We start from the raw sequence: 20,529 nt of genomic DNA, 5'->3' as shown, positions 1-20,529 counted from the left end.
TGATCTGAGAAATGGGCTTGTATAGCAGGATACTTATTCTACTACATTGTATTCAAAATGGAGCTCGATGATTAGGCAGTAGAAGAGGAGGTGGAGCTGGGAGAAGAAGAGTGGAAGGGGAGGGGAGAAAAAGAGAAAGGGGAGGAGAGAAATCGAGGAAGGAGAGGAGGAGAAGGCTATCAGCCATGGAAACCACAGATGGGTCAAAAGCTCTCCTGGGTAGCAATTTCTATCAAAAGGTTAGATATTGGATAACAACTCTAATTGTGTGGGCATCTGTTTGATTGAGCATTTCTAAATATATAAATCCTTTAGATGATCATTAAGCTTTAAGAGTCTCGTTTCTACCGTGCTGTGAGGATGGCAGATGTTGTCTGGGGTTCACCTGAGCTTTGTAGATGCAGCATGGTGGATTGGCAGAGCCATCCCCTGCAGTGGTGTCTCGTGGGTTCCAGGGCCTGTGCAACTAGCTAGCCAGAGCCCCAGTCAGAGCCGAGGAGCAGTGGAAACATGGTGGCTGCCCGGGAATAAGCCGGACCAGGTGCCATTTTCTAAATACCACCCCTACAGACTTGTTCTCTCTAAGGTTGTTCAGATCTAGAAGTTGAGGATGATGGTAGCTACAGTAACTGACCTGTGACGTCTGCAGCATAGCAAGAGTGCTCGCTGACTCATCAGACCTTGTGTGGCCTGTGATATCCGCATACTGTGTTCCGGAGACTGGGGTATCAGTGCAGGCTGTGACTATGTAGTAGAGTGTGGCTCCAGGCTTTCTCTTGGCTGATAGCAATCCAAAAGTGTCCTATGGCGCTATAGTTCCTCTACCAAGGGAGCAGTCAGTGTAGCCGCCTCTTTGATATCATGGGCAGTTGTTAAACTTGGTGCTGGCCCACCCTGGGGTTTACGTCTTTTGGGTGTCTCTACCAGCCTTCTATACCCCCAACCAGTTGCAAGCAGAGGCTCTAAGAAGCACTAAGGGGCGTGGTGCTACTAGGGAAGCCGCTCGTGGCAGCGGTTTTTTCCAACACTTTGTAGGGAGACCAGGCAGTAGCAGCATCTCTTCTTTGGAGTATAGAACAGTAAATCCTGAGGCTTTTGTCTCATTGAAGGACCCCAGGGATTCATGATCAGGAGAGTTCCTAGGCCAGATATTAACTTCAAAAACTAGTTCAGCCAAAGACCCCCCACCTCTGTCTCCCAAGCAGTAGATGAAAGCCGAGGCAGCCTACTGACTTTGAAGAAGACTAAGCCTGGAGCTGGTGTACCTGCTGCTGAACTTCACTTCCTCTGCTCCCCCTGTGGCTGCTTTTCTTCTCTGCACTGTCCCTGTGAAGTCAGGAGACCAAGGCACTGGCTGGCTGAGGGCACTGTTTTAGAGTGCAGCTGACCCTCAGCAGGAGCAGTTCAAGTCACATCGGTGTGTGTGTGTGTGTGTGTGTGTGTGTGTGTGTGTGTGTGTGTGTTTCTACAGTCAGCAGCCATGGCTCTAGTGAACTGAGCTCGTCTCAGTGTGTGTTTTGAGGTCACAGGAAAGGTGCCGTTTGCTCGTGCTAACTTGTGATAAGATTAGGAGGGCCTCAGCACCATTGGAAGCTCATCAGTTAACCCCACAGGTCATGTTTTCCCATGCAAGTAACATGGCAACACAAGGCTTCACCCATGTTTGCCCTACAGCTGTGCCCCCATTAGCTCTGCCAGCCTTTGCAGACTGACTCTACTGCCAGGTGTTTACTGATTGACCAGTGTAACACTGGGCTGGAGACAGCTGGTCCTAGAATTGCAAAGGAGACAGTGCCCACGGCCTTGATCAAGCTTTATGGAGGTAGAAGGTGGTAGAAGGTGGCACTGATCAGTACACTTCCGGGCACAGAGTGCTTCTAGGTGCCAAGGAGGAATAACACCTCAGACCATGAAAGTGCAGGAAGCCGAGGAGGGTGCAGAGGCAGGGCATCTAAGGAGGACAGGTCTGAATGTGAGAGGAGCAGGCCCCTAGGAAGCTGGGGCTGGTGGAAGTGGGAAGTGGAGCTTGGGCAGACTAGAAGGTCATATGGCCTGTTTTGACTGCCCCAGGGCTGCCCCTGTGCTGTCTGAGCTCATACTACTGATGAGAAGGTGCTAGAATAGTTTCCCCTCCAGGGGGCGCCATTGCTTTCGACACTTGTTTTCCCAGAAGATACAGAAACTTACACTTAATGTAATGGGCCCTGTGGCCATGGGACTTTAATGGCCTTTGTAGTGGCCTGGAGTGACTGAATTATGCCCTGATAAGTTTCCCAGTTGGTGGGAGAAAGGAGCCACTGAGCTCATGAACTATCACTGCCTCCATCCATCTTCTTTAAAGCCTCCTGTTGTTGAAAGTGGGGTCTCTGGCACCAAGGCCGCCATCCTTCTCCCCCTTTCCAGTAGGTCTTCCTGGGAGCCTGCGTTGTCTTCAGAGCGTCCTCACTGCCTCTCAGATTTCTAGCCCCCACAACTACAGATCACTCCTCAGGCTCCCATCCATCCCCTGCTGGCCACTTTCCATGGTTCCTCATGGCCACCAGAGGGAGATGGGGTTGCTTTGCCAAGCCTTTAGGGCCTTCCACTGCTTGCACCTTTCCAAACCTATTATTTCTCCTTCACCTTGGCCTTGCTTCTACCAAGCCAAATGTTTGCCCATCCTGCCTCAGCCCAAATGCTTTAGAACCTACTCGTGCTTCAGAACCCTCTCCCAAGCCCACTCACATAAGACCACAGCACATCGCGCCTGTTAGACACCAGCTTTCTTGCCTTCCTCACCTTGCTGTCCACTTTTGATGGGCTTGCACTGTCATCCTCCAACCACGCCAGCATAGCATCCTTCATAGCTAGGAAATGAGTCTGTACAGGGCTGCCATCTGGGAGGAGTGCTCCCCAGCTGCTCCATGAATGTCCAGGAATCTATAAAAGACAGGAGAGGAACATGTCTCAGGGATGACTGTGGGAGGGAGGCTAGCTCTCCTCATGAATCCTGGCCTAGCCTGGAGGGTAGCCTCACATTCCTGGTGCTGCTGTGCCTCCTGCAGGTAAAAGCAGAACTCAGCTTCTGGGCAGGAGTAGGAGGCACAGTTACTCGCTCTCGGTAGCTATGGTATAGGCCCATGTTCTTGATTCTTCAAGAAGGACATACAGGCTCTGGATCTTTGTGGAATTTAGAAAATGTTTTTCCATGAGGAATATTTAAAAACAGGCCAAAACCAAGTCATTTCCATTTTTTTTTTTTTACTATACTCACATTTATTAGGCAGTGTGAACTTTTCATCTCTTAGAATTAAAAGGATTGCTACTGCATTGGCCGGGAATCGAACCCGGGCCTCCCGCGTGGCAGGCGAGAATTCTACCACTGAACCACCAATGCTCCAGCTGTGAGCAGCTGTGTGGCACCTCCCTATAACCTCATCCCTGGGCCTCCTTGTATATATATATGTTGAGTCACAGCGGGCCCAGTTTATGATACTGCCACATCAGCTTAGCTTCAAGAAAAGCAGCTAGCTCCAGAGCCAGGAAGAAGTGAGGAGTGAGTGTGGGTTTGTGTGCATGTGAAGTAGATTTGCCTTTGGGCTTTGAGACAGGAAAGAGAGCACCACTCCCTCCTCTGTAAGCGGCAAAACACGTGGAGACTGTGGGCGAGCCTCCCCTCTGCTATTGAACTGGTGTGCTGCTCTCAGTTTTCACACTGCTTACTGCTGGCGACTGGCCCAGACCAAGGGCAGCACTGTGGAGTTCTTTGAGGTGGAGGCAAGGAAGCCAGACTTGTCAAAGAGCCCAGCAACTCCCTATGGACTCTGAGCAGAAACTTGTGGTCCTTGGGCTGCTTCAGACCTTGTGTGGTTGAGGGGCCTGGCTCCTCTGGCATGATTTCTATGAGGAAACTGACCAGAAAGGGATACAACAAACACATTTTAAAATATAAAATATGTAATTTTTTTAAAAAAAGAAAAAACCAAGCTCTGCATTGGCCGGGAATCGAACCCGGGCCTCCCGCGTGGCAGGCGAGAATTCTACCACTGAACCACCAATGCTCCAGCTGTTTGGTGTGGTATCTGTAGAGCTCTTCTCAGGGCTGTTTCATTGAAGAAACACTGGGCTTCACCTGGCTGGTTTGTCCTGTTTGAGAAATCACACAGGATTGGTGCATCTGTTCTTTCCCAACCTTCTTACACGCTTCTGGAGTCAAGACCTGTGATCCGACAACTCCGCCCACCTCAAAGCCCTTGAGTCATCTGTAAGCCCATAAAGATGTCCTTTCTTTCCATACATGATCCTGCCTTTCCATTTCATTTTAGTAGGCAAAATGGAGTAATACACTACCTTCCTTTACCTAGACAATGCCTGTTAATGTTTTTAAAATAATATCTCAAATGGGACCACTCTGTCAGTCTCTTGGACATAGACAGCATATTCTATTTCTGTGATAGCACTACTCTATTTTGCTACAATTTTCTGTTTTTGATTTGATTTTGCCCCTGAATGGGACATGTCCCAGCACAGATAGAGGCGTCCTTAGATGCATGAGTGCAGCTGAGCAAGTATTTGATAACGATGAGGTGTTTGTTTGTTTGTTTGTTTGTTTGTTTGTTTTTTAGAAAAGCATTGCATGTTTGATCTCTTGGTAAGACAGTAATTTCCATAAGTAAGCTGGCCCCACTATTCTTCACTGCATTATATACAAAGGGAAACTGAATGCTGAGCGGGAAAATGATTGTGACCTAGCCAGCAGCAGAACTGAGAGGACCTGAACTCCTCTTGTTTTGAAAATATCATCTCTGCTCCTCACCCCGGACCCTGCCCTGGAGCCCAGACAGCAGAAGTAGTCTGGTTTTATGTGTCCCATGGTTTCTCCTTCCCCTCTCTCCAGGCTGGTGCGGGACTTTGTGGCCCAGAACAACACCCTGCAAATCAAGCATGTGATCCAGACCCTGTCTCAGGAGTTTGCCCTGTCCCAGCACCCCCACAGCCGGAAAGGGGGCCTCATCGGCCTGGCAGCCTGCTCTATCGCCCTAGGCAAGGTGCGTCTTCTGAGGGACAAACAGGTCAGAAATGGACTTCATTCTGACTGAGGTGTCCAAATACCTTCCTGTCTGAGTCCCAGCAAGACCATTACAGAACTGTATTTTATCAAGACTTCTGCATTTAAGACTACTAGCAAATATTGCTGTGTGGCTTTGCAGCCATGTCCCCATAATGTGGTCCCACTTCTGGGAGGCTGGCTTGGAATGAGTATTTTTAGCTCAGCCTTCACACAGAGGCCTGAGCGTCTCCAAGTGAGGGGACTCTTCTGACTAGTTCTCCGGCTGTTCATTACAGGATTCGGGGCTCTACCTGAAGGAGCTGATAGAACCAGTGCTGACCTGCTTTAACGATGCAGACAGCAGGCTGCGCTACTATGCTTGTGAGGCCCTCTACAATATCGTCAAAGTGGCCCGAGGCGCTGTGCTGCCACACTTCAACGTTCTCTTTGATGGACTGAGTAAGGTAACTTCTGATTCAGCTAAGAACAGCCCACCCACCTGGCTTGACTTTCTAGGTCCCTGAGGCTTGGGACACTGCCCAGATGCAAGCGAAACAGATATGCATGTTGCTGCAGGGGACACACACTGCCCGGCTATCATTGTCATAGACTGGTATCAATGTATTTTTGTGTCCCTGCTCATCTTCCTCACACTTTGTGGAAGTATCAGCCTGCTGTACACATTATCAGAAAGGCTGATTGTTTGAGAAGCACTAACCTCCCAGACAAAGGTAACCATGATGACTCCACAGGACAGGCTGTCCCTTTTAAGGGCAACGATAACAGTCTCCCTGTGTGCTAAAGAGCGATCCCCTGTAGAGCTTTAGGGTCCCTATTGCTCTCCTTCTTGGCTCTCACCTGTGGGTTGCCTTTCCCCTCACCCCAGTGGGGGTGCCCTCCCCTCAGCATAGGGCAGTCGCCTTACCCAGTTGTGTACAGTGGCTCAGAAAATGTTATTCCTATAGAATGAACAACGTGGATTTTTCTAAATGTCACCCTCACAGCTATCTCGGGGAGGGGGGGCCATGAGAGAACCATGCCTTTAAAGATGAGAATGCCCTGGGAGCAGCCACTGGAAACACCTGTGTGATCCAGTTACAGCCTGGCCTGGGAACCCCAGCAGAGCTTGGGTTGTGCCTGAACAAATGAGACCACTCCTGTAACTGACTGATTGACTACCTTTCTCAGAGTCAGACATGGGAAAGATACCGCTTTGTGTGCTAGTCTGCACCATGGCCTTGGCTATTGCTTTTTATTGGTCCCTAAGCTTATGTGTTACTGTGACTGAACATTACCTCTGTTTCTCTGTTTTGATGTCTCATAGTTGGCTGCTGACCCTGACCCCAATGTGAAAAGTGGATCTGAGCTTCTAGACCGCCTCTTGAAGGTATCCATGTTAAAGCTTACTGTTTTGTATGCCGTTTCTATGGCATATGTAATTCTGTGTTACTACCACAGTCAAAATACAGAACTGGGCTATCCCCCAAGTGAAGATCTTCTGTTTGGGGTGGGGATAGGATGGGAATCTGTTTTGTTATTTTATGTGTGTAAATGTTTTGCCTGCTTGCAGGTCTATGCAGTACCTGTGTGCCTGATCACTGCAGAGGTGATAAGAGAGTATCATATCCCCTGGAGCTAGAGTTAGAGCTGGTTATGAGTCACCATGTGGGTGCTGAGACTCAAACCCAGATCCTCAAGAATAGCAGTCAGTAACTGCCGAGCCAGCAATTAAGAATCATGTTTTAATGCCCTACTCAGAACAATGAAGTTGAACTTCGACCCCAGCCTTCCATGACAGGGCCCAAGCCTTGACCCAGACTTCAGAATAGGGTTTTGCCATTCATTTATGTCTATTGACCTTTCTCTGCTGACCATTCATTATTTTGTTTGGCTTTGGGCCTGTCACAATGCCAGTTCTCCGGGGACCTCTCCTACCTGGCTCAGGCTCTGCCATTTCTCTCTACCTAACCCTCAAGTCAGCCCAGGGCCAGCAGCACAGCAAACCCATTGCTGGCTCTTCATAATCCTCACCCTTCAATCCACAGGACATTGTGACAGAGAGCAGCAAGTTTGACCTGGTGGGCTTCATCCCTCTTTTGCGGGAGAGGATTTACTCCAACAACCAATACGCCCGACAGTTCATCATCTCCTGGGTACGATCCAGTCCTTGGTAGATTCTTCCAGCAGCCAAGAGTTTCTAGTGGAATCATGTGGACTCTTAGGATACATACAGTGGTTCTTTTGGCTAAGAGACACCTCTTTGTCTTTATCTCCTAATAACCTTCAAACACCTCATCACCAAAAACACTGTGGGTTGGGCATGGTGGCACATGCCTTTAATCACAGCACTGGGAGGCAGAAACAGGCAGAGCTCTGTGAGTTCAAGGCCAGCCTTGTCAATAAAGCAAGTTCCAGGCCAGTTAGGACCACACAGTGAGACCTTGTCTCAAAAAGCAAACCAACAAAAACACTCTGTCTAGTGTTGTCTTACTGCCTATCCTGTTTTCCCCTGAAGGGATGTGAGTCTTTCTTTGTCCTAAAAACTGCCCAGGATCTCTGAAGCCCATGGTGCCACATCCAGCAGCTCCATCTCTGCGAACTTCCTAGCTTCACCCAGCCTTCTCTGTCAGTCACCCTCTCCCCTACCATCCAAGTCCTCCTGGAGTCAAACTCCCACTTCCTTGCACATTGAACAGAAAAATTGCTGCTAGCACTCCAGTGTAGATACCTGAAATGCCATGACACAGGCCCCTAGTCCTTCTGCTGCTGGTTCCAGGTGAAGAGTAGGAGACCAGGCTCTACTCCTGGGCCAGCTCTCAGCTCTCCCTCTCGCTGCTCCCCTCCATCAGATCCTGGTTCTGGTGTCGGTGCCAGACATTAACCTGCTGGATTACCTGCCAGAGATCCTGGATGGGCTCTTCCAGATCCTGGGTGACAATGGCAAAGAGATTCGGAAAATGTGAGTTGTGGGAAACAGCAGGCAGCTGCCACTCGCTAGAATCCCTGTGGGTACTTCTTCCTATAGCCTTCCCTTCCCTGTGGAGGAGTAGAAAGCTCATCTCCCCAGCCTCTGCCCAGTGTCCTCCCTACCAGAGCTGCAGAAATGGGCGTTCATGGAACATTCATGCTTCCTTTTCCCATTGGTAGGTGTGAGGTGGTTCTTGGAGAATTCTTGAAAGAAATTAAGAAGAACCCGTCCAGTGTGAAGTTTGCTGAGATGGCAAACATCCTGGTGATCCACTGCCAGACCACAGGTGAGCGTGTGGAGGCCTGTAGCTACAGCTGCTTCCTCAGAAGCCCCCATCTCTCATATCCAGGCTTCAGTATGGGGCAAAAGGGACCCATGTGGGCTAGACACTGCATGTGACTCTGGATCTGGAAGCAGCAGGGTGTGAGTCAGAAAACATCTGTGTTCTCTTTTGATAAACGTACACTTTCACCTGGTCTGAAGATCTTGTAGGTATGCTTTGCCTTAGCTAAAGATAGGATGTATGGAGGTCAGAATCGCCTTTCCCTCAGCATCTATTGGCTATCAAACCACATGAAACAGTCACAGCAGTGGCTGCTTGTTACTGGCCAGGAACCTCCAGGTCAGCTGGGTGACTTTGCTCCCATGTCCAGGCTGGGCATAGTCATGCACCTGAAGCCAATTGCAGGCTCAGTTGGAGTCAGGTGGGGTGCAGTGACACACATGTGACATGGGATAATAGGGCTCAGCATCCAGTAGATCGGATGGCATCAGCAGGTTCCAAGAGAGACAGGACACAGACACAGACAGGACTCTTGATTCTTATGCTTAAACATGCTGTTGACTAGTGTAGCCAGTTTTCTGGATCCAAGGATAGGAAAATTAATTCCACTTAGAAATGAAGTATGTTGGGCTGGAGAGATGGCTCAGCAGTTAAGAGCACTGACTGCTCTTCCAGAGGTCCTGAGTTCAATTCCCAGCAACCACATGGTGGCTCATAACCATCTGTAATGGGATCCGATGCCCTCTTCTAGTGTGTCTGAAGACAAGAACAGTGTACTCATATACATAAAATAAATAATTTTTTTTAAAAAAAGAAATGAAGTATGTCATATTGTGACAGGGCATGGATTCAGGAAGGGGAGGGTATCGTTGCTGTTTTCGAAGTCCAGTGCAAGATTTTCACTCCTAACCTATCCTTACAACCCTTTAGAAAGCAGGGAGCCCAGGACGTGTTGTATTCATATAGCTAGAAGCAGTCAAACCCCAATCCACAAGCCCCCAGGCCTACCCTTTGTGCTTAGTAGGGCGGAGGAGCTCTTCAATGCATGTGCCAGCCCCTCTAGAAGCAACCAATTCCTCTTCCAGATGACCTGATTCAGCTGACAGCTATGTGCTGGATGCGGGAATTCATCCAGCTGGCAGGCCGGGTGATGCTGCCCTATTCCTCTGGGATCCTGACTGCTGTCCTGCCATGCTTGGCCTATGATGACCGCAAGAAAAGTATCCTTCACTCTGGAGAGGAAACTGATGTGGAGGGTCTGTGAGTGGGAAGGGTTCCCTCAGACTCCTTCACTCCTAGGAAGCAAAGATGAAGCTGAATGTGGATTAGGAAAGCCAGGGATGCAAGACTAATGCTGGCTGTCCCCAGTCCTCACTTGCTTACTTCCAGATATGGAGCAGCAATTTCATGTACCAAGGTTCTACCCTTCTGCGCTCATCCCTCTGTACCTTGGATGAGAAATATCCAGATGGAGGAGGGACCACCCGTGAGAAGAAAGAGGACTATCTCACAAGGGTGCATGTAATAGAACGAGACATAGGGGGGACTAGTCAGTCCGTGACCAGGAGGACTGGTGGCCTTGGGCTTTAGGAGGTCTTTGCATGGGGGTGATCCTTACATCAGTAGACAGGTATCAAGGAGGTGGCCAGTGTGTGTAACCAGAGCCTGATGAAGCTGGTCACCCCTGAGGATGATGAACCAGATGAGCCAAAGCCAGGAGCACAGAAGCAGACAGAACCCAACCCTGAGGATTCCCTGCCAAAGCAGGAGGGGACAGCCAGTGGTGAGTACCCTGACTTCAGAGTCCCCATTTCTGCTGCTGGGGAGACAGGTCCTGGGACTAAACCTGTGGTACCATTTACATATGTTGACTCGTTTAGTTGTGGTACCTAGGCACTGTTGTTAGCCCACTCCTGCAGGCTCTGACAGCTACACCCAGAGCCCATGCTCTTCACCCTTGCCACCTCAAAAACCATTACACATTGCCCTTGATCTCCGGCTGGGATCAGCCACCATCAAGTCAATGTTGGGAACATGGTAAGCGCACCAAGCTGCACTGTTGATTTGATTCTTAGCATCTGGCCCTCTCTGCCTAGTCATTCTCAGGAAGGATAAGTCAGGAAAATGCTAGCTTACTAAGTACTGGAGAGTTCTACTGCCCAAGTCATTGCCTTTAAACAGTCCTCCAGATGCCTTTTGACATTGTTTTCTTGCTTGTTTGTAAAATAAAGAAAACCATTTTTTATGCTGATTGGAGATGGAATTTGCCTCTAAAGCCCTGCTGGTCTTGTCTCCTGGACCTTTCCCTCAGTGTCTCTGACTATCTCAGGAGGGTGGGGGGTGGGGCAACATCCTCTTTTTCAGTAGTCAGAGGGTAAATGGATGCTCACCTTGTGCGGATGTCTAAGGGTGACAAAGCAAGGTCTGGAACCTACATTTGGAGCAAGAGAACCACCATAGCCGTAGCATGTGCTTGCTAACTCCTTGGTGGAGTAGTAGACAGCCTTATGGGCCTCCTCCTGAGGGTCTGGCTGGTAGAAGAGAAAATGCTACTTTGCTGGGCCTGTGTTGAGTATCAGGTTACAGCTGTGCCAGAGCCGTAAAACACCTGAAGACAGAAGAGCACCCGACAGGAGCATTGGTGGAGCACTGTTGGTTCTGTGGTAGATTTTTCAGCAGCAAGAGGGAGACCTGGCCAGTGCGGTAGCTTGCATACTTTCTGACAAATCCTGAAAGAGAAAACATAGGTAGGTTAGTGAAGGCCTTGCACAGGAAAGCTCTCTCTCTAGGACAAGCTAGAAGTCTCAGTAATGGACAGTTTGTGAACGTGTGCTTGTGTGTGGTATGTGAGCTTTTGGTTGATGGTTCTCGTTTTAGAAATGTTGCACAGAAGGGAAAAGTTACAAAGCAACAGGACTGCCTTTGCCTACGATGAGCAGTGTCACGTTTGTAACATTACACAATTGAAATGACGTGTCAATCTCACATCTTGTTTTTCTGTATTGGAAAACTTTCTCTTCATGTTTTTGCTTGGCTTCCTTCCAACTTTGGCTTAACATGAAGGTTGGTGTGTCTGAATCCCCATCAGCAAGTAGAAGAGTGGTTGCCTGGGCTGAAGGGACAGTGGTCCTGCAACTGTCCGGGACAGATCCTGGTTTTTCTGGGAGATGGTGGGAATGCTCTAGAATTGAATAGAGCAGTGGCCGCACAATGGCCGCACACCTTTGTGATTGGACTTAGAACCACCCATTTATATACTTCACAATGGTAGAGTTGTGGTAAGCAAAATTTTGTGGTGTGAACTGTAATTCAGTTAATATGTATGAGGACTTGGCAGCTCTGCCTCTGCCTTTTTGCTTCTGAAGCAGCAATGACCTCTCTGGAGGGATCCACTCTGTGGGTCATGGCAGCAACCATAAAGTGCCCTGTGAGCTGGGGCATTGGCGGTTTAATGGGAGAATTCTTGGCTGGTGTGGGAGTCCTGCATTTGATTACCAGCCAGTACAGTGTCCTATCCTTTTAACTAGTTCTTCAAAGCCACCTTCAAGTCGCTGTCTGCTCAGTAGAACATTACCTTAAGCCAGGGTGCATTTCAGCAGCTTGCCCTGGATTTTACTACCTCATAAACAGTGTTGGAAGAGATGAACAGCAAACTTTATAGTAGTTTCTAGAAACGGGAACATCCCATTTGACAGCTTTACATTGACTCTCAGCCTTGCTCACCTTATAACTAATCACATTCTTTTCTAGGATGCCCAAGACAGTCCTAGCATACTACTAGACAGATGAGCCAGCCAGGAAATGGGCAAGCTCGGCCCATCTTTGCTCTCCCTCTTTGAATCTCTCCCGCATGCTCAGCCTGTGGTGATGGAGCATGCTCCACATATGCAGCACAACACCATGCTCCTCCCAGCACACCTTTAGGCTGGCCCCTCTGTGTGTGTGCATGTATTCAAACATACGTGTACGGATCCAACTCTCCTCCCAAACCACAGAGCCCTCAGGCAGGCAGCCCCTCCTCTGTACCCTCTGCCCCAAGCCCTGTCCACCTGCAGCTCCCCATAGGCCCTACCATTTATGGGATTGCAGTGCAAAGTCCTGTCCCTGAGTCTGCGTCCTTGCAGTGCTCAACATGCCTGGCCTGATTGTACTACACCATCACCTTGCCCACCCCTACCACCCCCTCCACCACCCCCATCTTGTCATCTGCTAGTTGTCTTGGGTGTTGCAGCACTAATTCTGGTATGCTTTGCCCTTAAACAACTGTGTGGCCTTCCTTTGAGCTCAGCCTTCCTAGCTTCCACACTTGACCTTGCTGCTTAGCCTTTCCAAAGCTTAGTTTCCTTACTTGTTGAGTCGGGTAACCCTTGTCACCTAATTTGAAGGGTGGCTGTGAGTTCCAAAATAGATTTTTGTTTGTCTAACAAACACTCTTTACAACAGGTGCTGTAGTATTTTTTAAACATGGGTGCTCATTGATTTAAATTGCAATCCACAAACCCATTGGCTGAAAATAATAGGTTGTAATGTGTTTGAACATGTTTAGAACACTTAGAGTTGGCCAAAGCCATTCATCACAAAGTCTGTTGGGGGAGTTTTGTGGAGTTTTATAAACTCTGTATTGAAAGCAAAACACGGCTGATCTAAGAATACCTCCTTGCAGCATGAGGTAGTTAAGACTTAGGACATCAAGAACCATTGTAAGTCAGAGCATAGATATGTGTTCCCATAGCAAGACCCTCAGCTGGGCCTTCTGCAGTCTTGTTTCGCCTCACTGAGTTCTAAATGAGTAAGTAGCAAGTGAGAAAGGAGGCTCTACAACAGATTCCAGTAACGAGCCTGTGGCAGCTCCAGTGTGCGTATAGTAAAATCCACCTGTTGGCGAGGCTGACTCTGGCAGGATTTCTCAGCACTGTCTATGGGGGGTGCAAGTACAGACAACTCAGATGCAGATCTGCCTGTAAGAATGACTACAGAACGGGATTACTCTGACACCGGGGGATGGTCACGAGGGACTGTACCTAGACACAAGAGAGGGAGCATGGGCAGTGGGCAGGCACAGCTTCCCAGAGGTCTTGAAACACTGTGTTTGTTTCTACACTTCTGACTAGAAAGGAAATGCATGCTCCTGAAGAGATGTAGAAGGACTGCGCTTGAAGCGCGTCACCCAAGACCCTGCTGCCAGCTCCAGTGTGGGTTTACTGGACTGCAAGTTGGGTTGTTTCTTGATGTTTTGTTTTAATGTATGAATATACCCTTGTATCTTTTGTATTTTGTTTTCACACGCATACATGCATGTACACAAGCACGGAATCCTGAGAAATAGATTTACAGCTTGAATTTTTTTCAAGTGTAGTGACATCTTTCCAGGTTAGTCAGCACTAATCTGCACTAATTTATTTTTTAATTGACATTATTTTAAAGTGTACAACTTACTCGTTTTAATGTCTTCACAAAGTAGTACAACCATTAATACTATCCAATTCCAAAACACTTCTACCACCCCCAGTGAGAAACTCACACCCTCCCCAGCCCTGCACTGCCCCCTCCAAGCCCTGTGGGTTTGCCTGCTGTGAGCATTCATAGAACGGAATCATGCAGTGTGTGCCTGATCACATGACGTCCTTCACATCACTTTTCAGGGCTTCTTCATGTTAGCATACGTTAGTACTTCACTTCTTTTTATGGATGAACTCTGTTCCATTGTGTGAGTAGAGATTAGGGTTATTTCTTCCACTGTGTGGCTATGGGGCTGTTTCTGTAGTTTCTTAAATCACAGTATATACTGACTTTCCCTTTTAGCCAGCATTATATAATTAGGTATATTAATAAAGTCAGTCTCAGGACTGGTAATTCAAACATGTGTTTTGTCCTTGAGAATGTAGCTTATCATCTCCCAATTCATTAAACGGTGCTTCCCTATCAATACACTGACCTTGTATCATTATATCAGATAGTTAAAGCTCTAGTCTGTTTAACCAATCTATCATAAATGACTTAGCTACTTCTAATCCCATCTTAGTCCTATAATCCTTGCTAAAAAGAACTTTCATACAGAAAAAAATTTATAAACATCTGTAATTATTTCTTAGCAATAAATTTGTAAATTTCTAAGGCTTTTGGTGTCAGAGTTGCTGCTGAATGCTAGTTTCTAGTCCCAACAACATGAAGGTTGAGAACCACTGCCCTAATGTGATCCAGTATCCATTTAGGCTTCTATTTCCCCCGTGGATTTGCAATTTGTCTTGTTGAGCTTTTGGATTTGTTTTATTTTGTTTTGATTTTTTTCTCCACTTTGAGCCAGGAACAAAGTATGTATAGTGCACTTGACTGAATGGTCATTATATTACTGTCTGTCTTCTTTCCTCCTTCAAAATGTTGTAAGAAACTGGGTTGGTGCTGAAGAGATGGCTCAGTAGGTAAGCATGAGGGCTGGAGTTTGGATTCCCCAGGACTTACATAAAAGGTAGACATGGTGGCACACATCAGTTTCAGGGAGGTAGAAACAGGATCCCCAGAGCAAGTGGCTAGCTAGCCATGTCTAATCAGCAGGCTCCATGTTCAGAAGAAGACATATCTCAGTACAGAAAATGAGAAGGTCTCCTAACATCCACATCTGACCTTCACATGCACATACACAGGGTCGTCCACGGAAGTGGACTCACATACAGTCACATACAGGTATATACACCACACACACATACATATGCAAAAAAATTATATTGGGGAAGAACCGGAGACCAGACAAAGGTCCTGGTTTACCCACAAACCACCTCCCCAGTAAATGACTGGCCATAGCATCCATTTACAGAGCTAGCCTACAACAAATATTCCTGTGGCGAGCTGCCTCACGGTGAGTTTCTACCTGTGCCTGTCTTCTGCCCTGTATTCTGTCTGTCTTTTTGAGACAGGGCCTTGGCTACATCACCCAAGCCAGGGTTCAACTCTGCATCCCCCTCTGTCAGTCTCTGGAGTGCTAGAGTTCCAGGAGGGCAACACTATCCTGCCACGTCGTGTATGTCTGGCCTGTGTTGCTTGTGGAGAGGGGACTGAGTGGAAATAGAGGCTCTGGCTAAGGGGATTTGAGATTCAGGCTTGATACCCTAACATTTGATCCACAGATGTGCAGGTTCCTATAAGACCAGGAGAGTAGGCTTCAGGGGTATGGACCTTAGCTATTGGGTCAGCCTGCCCTTCCCATCACTCCCTGCATCTTCTTTCCACCTGTCCCCAGGCCCTGCACACCATGACATAAGTAGGATAAATGCTACAACAGGTTTGGCCGGCTGCCCCAGCCTTTCCTCCTCCACTCTTGTGACTAAAGAAGACAGGTGGCAGTGTGGGCCTCTTACTTAACACAGAAGTAAAGATCTCCTTTACCGGGAAGGAAGAAGGACCGTAGGCTATTTTTGGAACAGGCTAAAGACTTGGTTTATTATTTTTAGAAAATATTTCATTTGCAAACTTTAAAACTTTTAAGAAGTATTTGAATGACAGTAGGGACAATGGTAGTCGTCACCTGTAACAGAACAGCTGGGGTGATCCTGCATTGTAATCCTTGGGCTATAGAGGCAGGAGGATTAGGAATTCAAGGTTGATCCTCCCTATATAGAGAATTCAAAGCCAGCCTGGGCTACATGAGACCTTGTCTTTAAAAAGTCAAAATAAAACAAAGAAAACCTCACATAATAAATATCTATGGCTCCCTCAAGTTTGATATAAATGACTGAATGAATGAATATATGAACGAGTGAAAAGGAGGGACAGCTCCTCCTTATAGAAGGTTCCAGCTAAAAGCAGGAAGAGAGACTGGTGGTGTGGCTGTAGGCATAGAACCCTTGCCTAGCATGTCAGGAACATGTAGAATGGGGTACTTTCCGCATGAGCACATAGTGCCGAGCTGGCCCTTAGGAGGGCCGATGGCTGCAAAAGCACTTCCAGCATAGAAAAGCCTGAGCCTTCCCCAACCTTCCATGGGAATGAGGCATTTCTTAAATGCTCAGGCCCTGGTGAGTGAACGGAAACATCTTACTCCGCAGTCAGACGAGCCCTACGGTTCCTGGCCTCTCATAGCAGCTTGCCCTCCTTAGAATGATGCACAGTGACATCCAGCCCTGGGTCCGGACCCCAGCCCCTGTTATCCAGCTGTGAGATCCTGGGCAAGTCTTCTGACCTTGCTTCCCTTCTTCGCCTCTGTGACAGTCCTGGCACTGTCAGCTTGTCACAGTAAATGAGCTAACATCTGTTGGCTGTTTAGAAGTATTCTTCATGCATCCTAACAGCTATGTAAGCATTTGTTACGTAAATGAGTAGACTGCTTTGTCAGGGACTTGAACAGTCTCCTCTCATCTGCTTTTCTCTTTTTATTTTATTTACGTGTGTGTGTGTGTGTGTGTGTGTGTGTGTGTGTGTGTACACGTGTTATACACATGGGTGTGCAACAGAAACCAAACCATGGCTTCATTCACGGTAGGCAAATACATCCCTGCATGACTTTTTGCTTGACTTGAGGATTGTTTCCTGAGTGTTAGTTCTGACAGTGAAATGCATTATAAATGTATTCTCTGAGCAACTTTGTAAAATCGGTTTTCAATTTCAATTAGCCTTGCAGGTTCTTTCTTTATAATTTTTGCCTATTGGCTTGGTTGAGACATTTTCACCATGCATCCTTGTCAAGAAACTTTGAACTCAAGCCTGACTGAGAGGTGCTGACAATTTAGAATACAGGGAGCAGGTAACTGTGACAAAAATGCCATGCAGAAACTATGACAATTCTTTCTCTGTCTCTGTCTGCCTGCCTGCCTGGCTCCACCCCCCCACCCCCACCCCATGTGCCCCACTCTCCTTTTTCTTTCTCAATGTTTATGTGACTCTTCTGGAAAAATTCCAGGCTCCTGATATTGTCTGATTTAAAGCAAGTCATGGAATGCCTTTTATCCTCAGTTTCTCATCTCTACAAGACTGCCACTCGATAATCTATATATTTTCCTAAATTTAAAAGATCACTTTAAGTATACAGGAAAAGAATAGAGCTCCTTATGTGTCATTCTCTGAGCTGTCCAGAACTTTGTTAGGACACTGCTGACCCCAGCCTACACCTAGCCTGACTGTCCCCTTTGAGTGTGAAACTCCACATTACAGTTACTGCTGTCCTCTGAATCACCTCCAATCTGTGACACTTATGAAGGGCTGGCTGGTCACATTGATGACTGCCTCTCCACATGAGTTGGTCTCACATTTTTCTCATGCTTCTTGAAGTTAGGCACTTGAGATGGATATGACAGAAGTCCTTTGTCTGCAGCGCATCCTGTTGGGGCTGCATTGGCTCAATACTGACTGGTGATCCTGGCCCTGTATCTGAGCACATCATGCTGCTGACCCCTCCTCCTTTCCTTCATGCTCTAAGCTGTAGCCATTGACTGGCCAGTGCTGGAGTCAGAATGGAGCCCCACTGGCAGCCTTCCAGATGCACACAGTCTTGGCTCTTTAGGTAACTTAATTAGGTGCCAAAAGAAAAAGGATGGAATTCTCTCAGTCCTGTTCTGCTTGAGTTCTGTAACAGAAAGCTAAGTATAGTAAAGGTTTTGAGTTGGCCACATGCTGAGGGACCTGTGCAGAGTTCAAGGTTACAGTTCTCTCCCAGAATCGTTTTAACCGTTTTAGTGAGGTTTTGTATCCTGCACATACCCAGCTGAACATGGACAGTTCCGCAGCTTTTGTTTACTCACTGAGCTGTGTAATTATCACAACCAATTTAGAACGTCATCAGTAACCTAAAGTCCTTACGCATCACACCCCTTACTCCCCAACTCCTCTAGCCCGCTGTAACCTCTAACCTACCTCCTCTGCCCCAGACTTGCTTGTTCTAGGCGTTTCTTATGAATGCAGTCTTACTCTGCAGTCTTGGAATTGGCTTCTTTAACTCAGCATGTCGTTAAAGTCCATCCATTCTGTAACCTGTTCCTCTTTCTTGCTGAGTAATATTTCAGTTGGTTTATCCATGCATAGGCGTGTGGGCTGGCTCCACCCCTCGACTTTGGTAGGTGGCTGCACTAGCATCATATGCAGGATACCAGCTTCCGTTGCTCTTGGGTAGAGCTCTCAGCGCAGGATCGCTGGGCCTCCTGCGTTTAACGTCTGAGGAACTGCCGGCCTGTGGTACAGAGTGGTAGCACCTCACACTTTCACCAGTGATGCGGACCTTGCCAGTGGTGACACCTCACACTTTCACCAGTGATGCGGACCTTGCCAGTACTTGCATTTCCTTCCTTTTTGACTTTAGCCTTCCTGCTGGGTATGAAGTAGCATCATATTGTGAACTTGACCTACATTCCTTGCTGGCTATGATATTAAATAACCTAAGTCACGTACAGCCATTGCCCTTGGACCTTCAGGCCTTTCTGAAATGTCCCATTTGTATTCAGCATGAGTGTCTTCAGCTTGTGAGAACCCTGTGCCTAGAAATGCTCAGGACTGGCTGTTGTCCCCTGAGCACTGGGGCTACAGAAGCACTGGGTCCTTGCCTTCCTTTCAGGAGCCTAAATGGAGGGATGGGTGCTGGGGAGGAGAGAACAGGGTCTTGTTTCTACAAACAAGTAGGCAGGCTTCAGCAAGCATCACCTTGTCCCTCTTCCTCCCACAGGAGGCCCAGGTGGTTCCTGTGACTCCAGCTTTGGAAGTGGCATCAATGTCTTCACCTCAGCCAGGTAAGTGCTTTGTGAAAAGCCAGTGGTCCAAGTCTTTCTGGGTGTAAGAGATTGCAGCAAAGACCCAAGAACAACTGTCTGAGGCCGCTCTTTGGGGAGTATCTGATACACAAAGGAGGTACTCGAGGAAACCAGAAGGACACCACAGGAACCCTCTTCCCAGTTCCTCTGGACAGATAGTCTTTGGGAAAGATTGGAAGCCACTGAAGGTCTGTAAATGCACATTCTAGAAACCCAGACATGTGTGGTGATAGCTTTGAGGCTGCAGGTCCCTTCCACCCAGCATCTTTTTCTTATTCAAGGCAAGGCGAACTCTGGGCCTGGGAGGCATGGAATAGAAGAAGGAAGGGCAGGGTGGGCACAGAATGGAGAATAGTGAGAGGCACAGGCACTAGAACTCTCTTCTGCCTTCTCCCAGCATGGGTGTCATAGCACAGGCTTCCACAGGGGGGCAGTACAGGCCAGGGAGCAAAGTCCTATCCTGCTTTGCCAACCCCTAGGGAGAGAATTGTCATGGTTCTCTCCTAGGCTGTGTCTGCTGACCTGCCTGCTGAAGCTGTTTCTTTGAAGCATTAGCACCTGTGCCTAAAGTGAATGACAATTCTCCTATAGCAATTTCCTCTGAACTTAACATTGAACCTAAGCCTGGGGAGCCAGGCAATAAGGAGAAAGTGCAAAGAGTCAGCCCATAAATATGATCCTGACTTCAGTACACTTTAATGGGAGACAACAAAGTAACCAGCAAATTTCTAGAAGACAGCAGAACTGTAGAGAAAGTGGTTGTGCCACAGAGGGGTAGGGGACCAAGCCACTGGCTGGTGAAGTGCTCCCATAGCCGGGCTCTGTGCTTACCTGGTGTCAGACCATTGGGTTTGCTAGTCCTGGGGTTGACAGCACCGTTGAATCTATGTTAGGGAAGAAGAAGGGGGGAAAGAGACTACTCTATACAGAATGGATTTAGGAGAGGGTCGTGTGGCTGGGGAGAAGGGACAGCAGCTTGGATTGAGACGCTAGCAGGGTGGAAGATGTGTCTGAGAAGTAGACTTGGCAGCTTTTCTGATAAACAGGATGGAACAGATGAGAGGAATGGAAAGGACAGCCTCTAGGTGTTAGCTAAAGCTAGACCAGGCTGTCCTGGCACATTCCTAAGCTGGACTGCAAGGAAAAGGAAGTGTGACTCAGGCTGTCTAGACTCTGCCCAGGGGATGCGTGGCATCTTCAGAGAGGAGCAGACCAGTGTGGACACTGGGTTTTGGAACTCAGGTTTGGAGGAATGGGCAGAGGTGCAGGGCGTATGTGAGTCCTCTGAAGATTTCAGCACTAGGCACGGAGGAATGGCGGAGCCAGTGAGGGGGTTTATGAGCTTGACTTGTAGCCAGAAAACCTGTCTTACTTAGCACTGTACTCTGGGCTACAGAGACTGTCGTGCTTCAGCGGGTGATGGTGAAATGGAGGAACAGAGGCGGTGTGACATGGGCTGCAGGGAGGCACAATATCTGCCACGTCCCTTGCAGTTTGGACACATGCTCAGCTGGACGGGCCT

General features: G+C 48.0%; 1 protein-coding gene and 2 non-coding genes across 3 annotated transcripts in view; 1 reads left to right on the top strand and 2 right to left on the bottom strand.

The window, feature by feature from the left end:
* The window catches only part of Vac14 (VAC14 component of PIKFYVE complex), a 101,022-nt gene that overhangs the window by 9,154 nt on the left and 71,339 nt on the right, over window positions 1-20,529 (top strand). Inside the window, exons 2-10 of the mRNA XM_028768602.1 lie at window positions 4,877-5,027; window positions 5,326-5,493; window positions 6,354-6,416; window positions 7,075-7,182; window positions 7,879-7,988; window positions 8,177-8,283; window positions 9,366-9,500; window positions 9,911-10,063; window positions 18,923-18,986. Of these exons, the coding sequence (XP_028624435.1) occupies window positions 4,877-5,027; window positions 5,326-5,493; window positions 6,354-6,416; window positions 7,075-7,182; window positions 7,879-7,988; window positions 8,177-8,283; window positions 9,366-9,500; window positions 9,911-10,063; window positions 18,923-18,986 (1,059 nt within the window). The remainder of the gene's footprint in view (window positions 1-4,876; window positions 5,028-5,325; window positions 5,494-6,353; window positions 6,417-7,074; window positions 7,183-7,878; window positions 7,989-8,176; window positions 8,284-9,365; window positions 9,501-9,910; window positions 10,064-18,922; window positions 18,987-20,529) is intronic.
* Trnag-gcc lies at window positions 3,306-3,376 on the bottom strand. The gene has a single exon. It is a non-coding gene; the product is annotated as a tRNA-Gly (tRNA).
* On the bottom strand, window positions 3,970-4,040 carry Trnag-gcc. Its single transcript has one exon. It is a non-coding gene; the product is annotated as a tRNA-Gly (tRNA).

The sequence above is a fragment of the Grammomys surdaster genome, unplaced genomic scaffold (assembly GCF_004785775.1).
Source record: "Grammomys surdaster isolate TR1022 unplaced genomic scaffold, NIH_TR_1.0 187, whole genome shotgun sequence".
Classification (NCBI taxonomy): domain Eukaryota; kingdom Metazoa; phylum Chordata; class Mammalia; order Rodentia; family Muridae; genus Grammomys; species Grammomys surdaster.
This window is presented reverse-complemented; position numbering and strand designations above follow the sequence as displayed.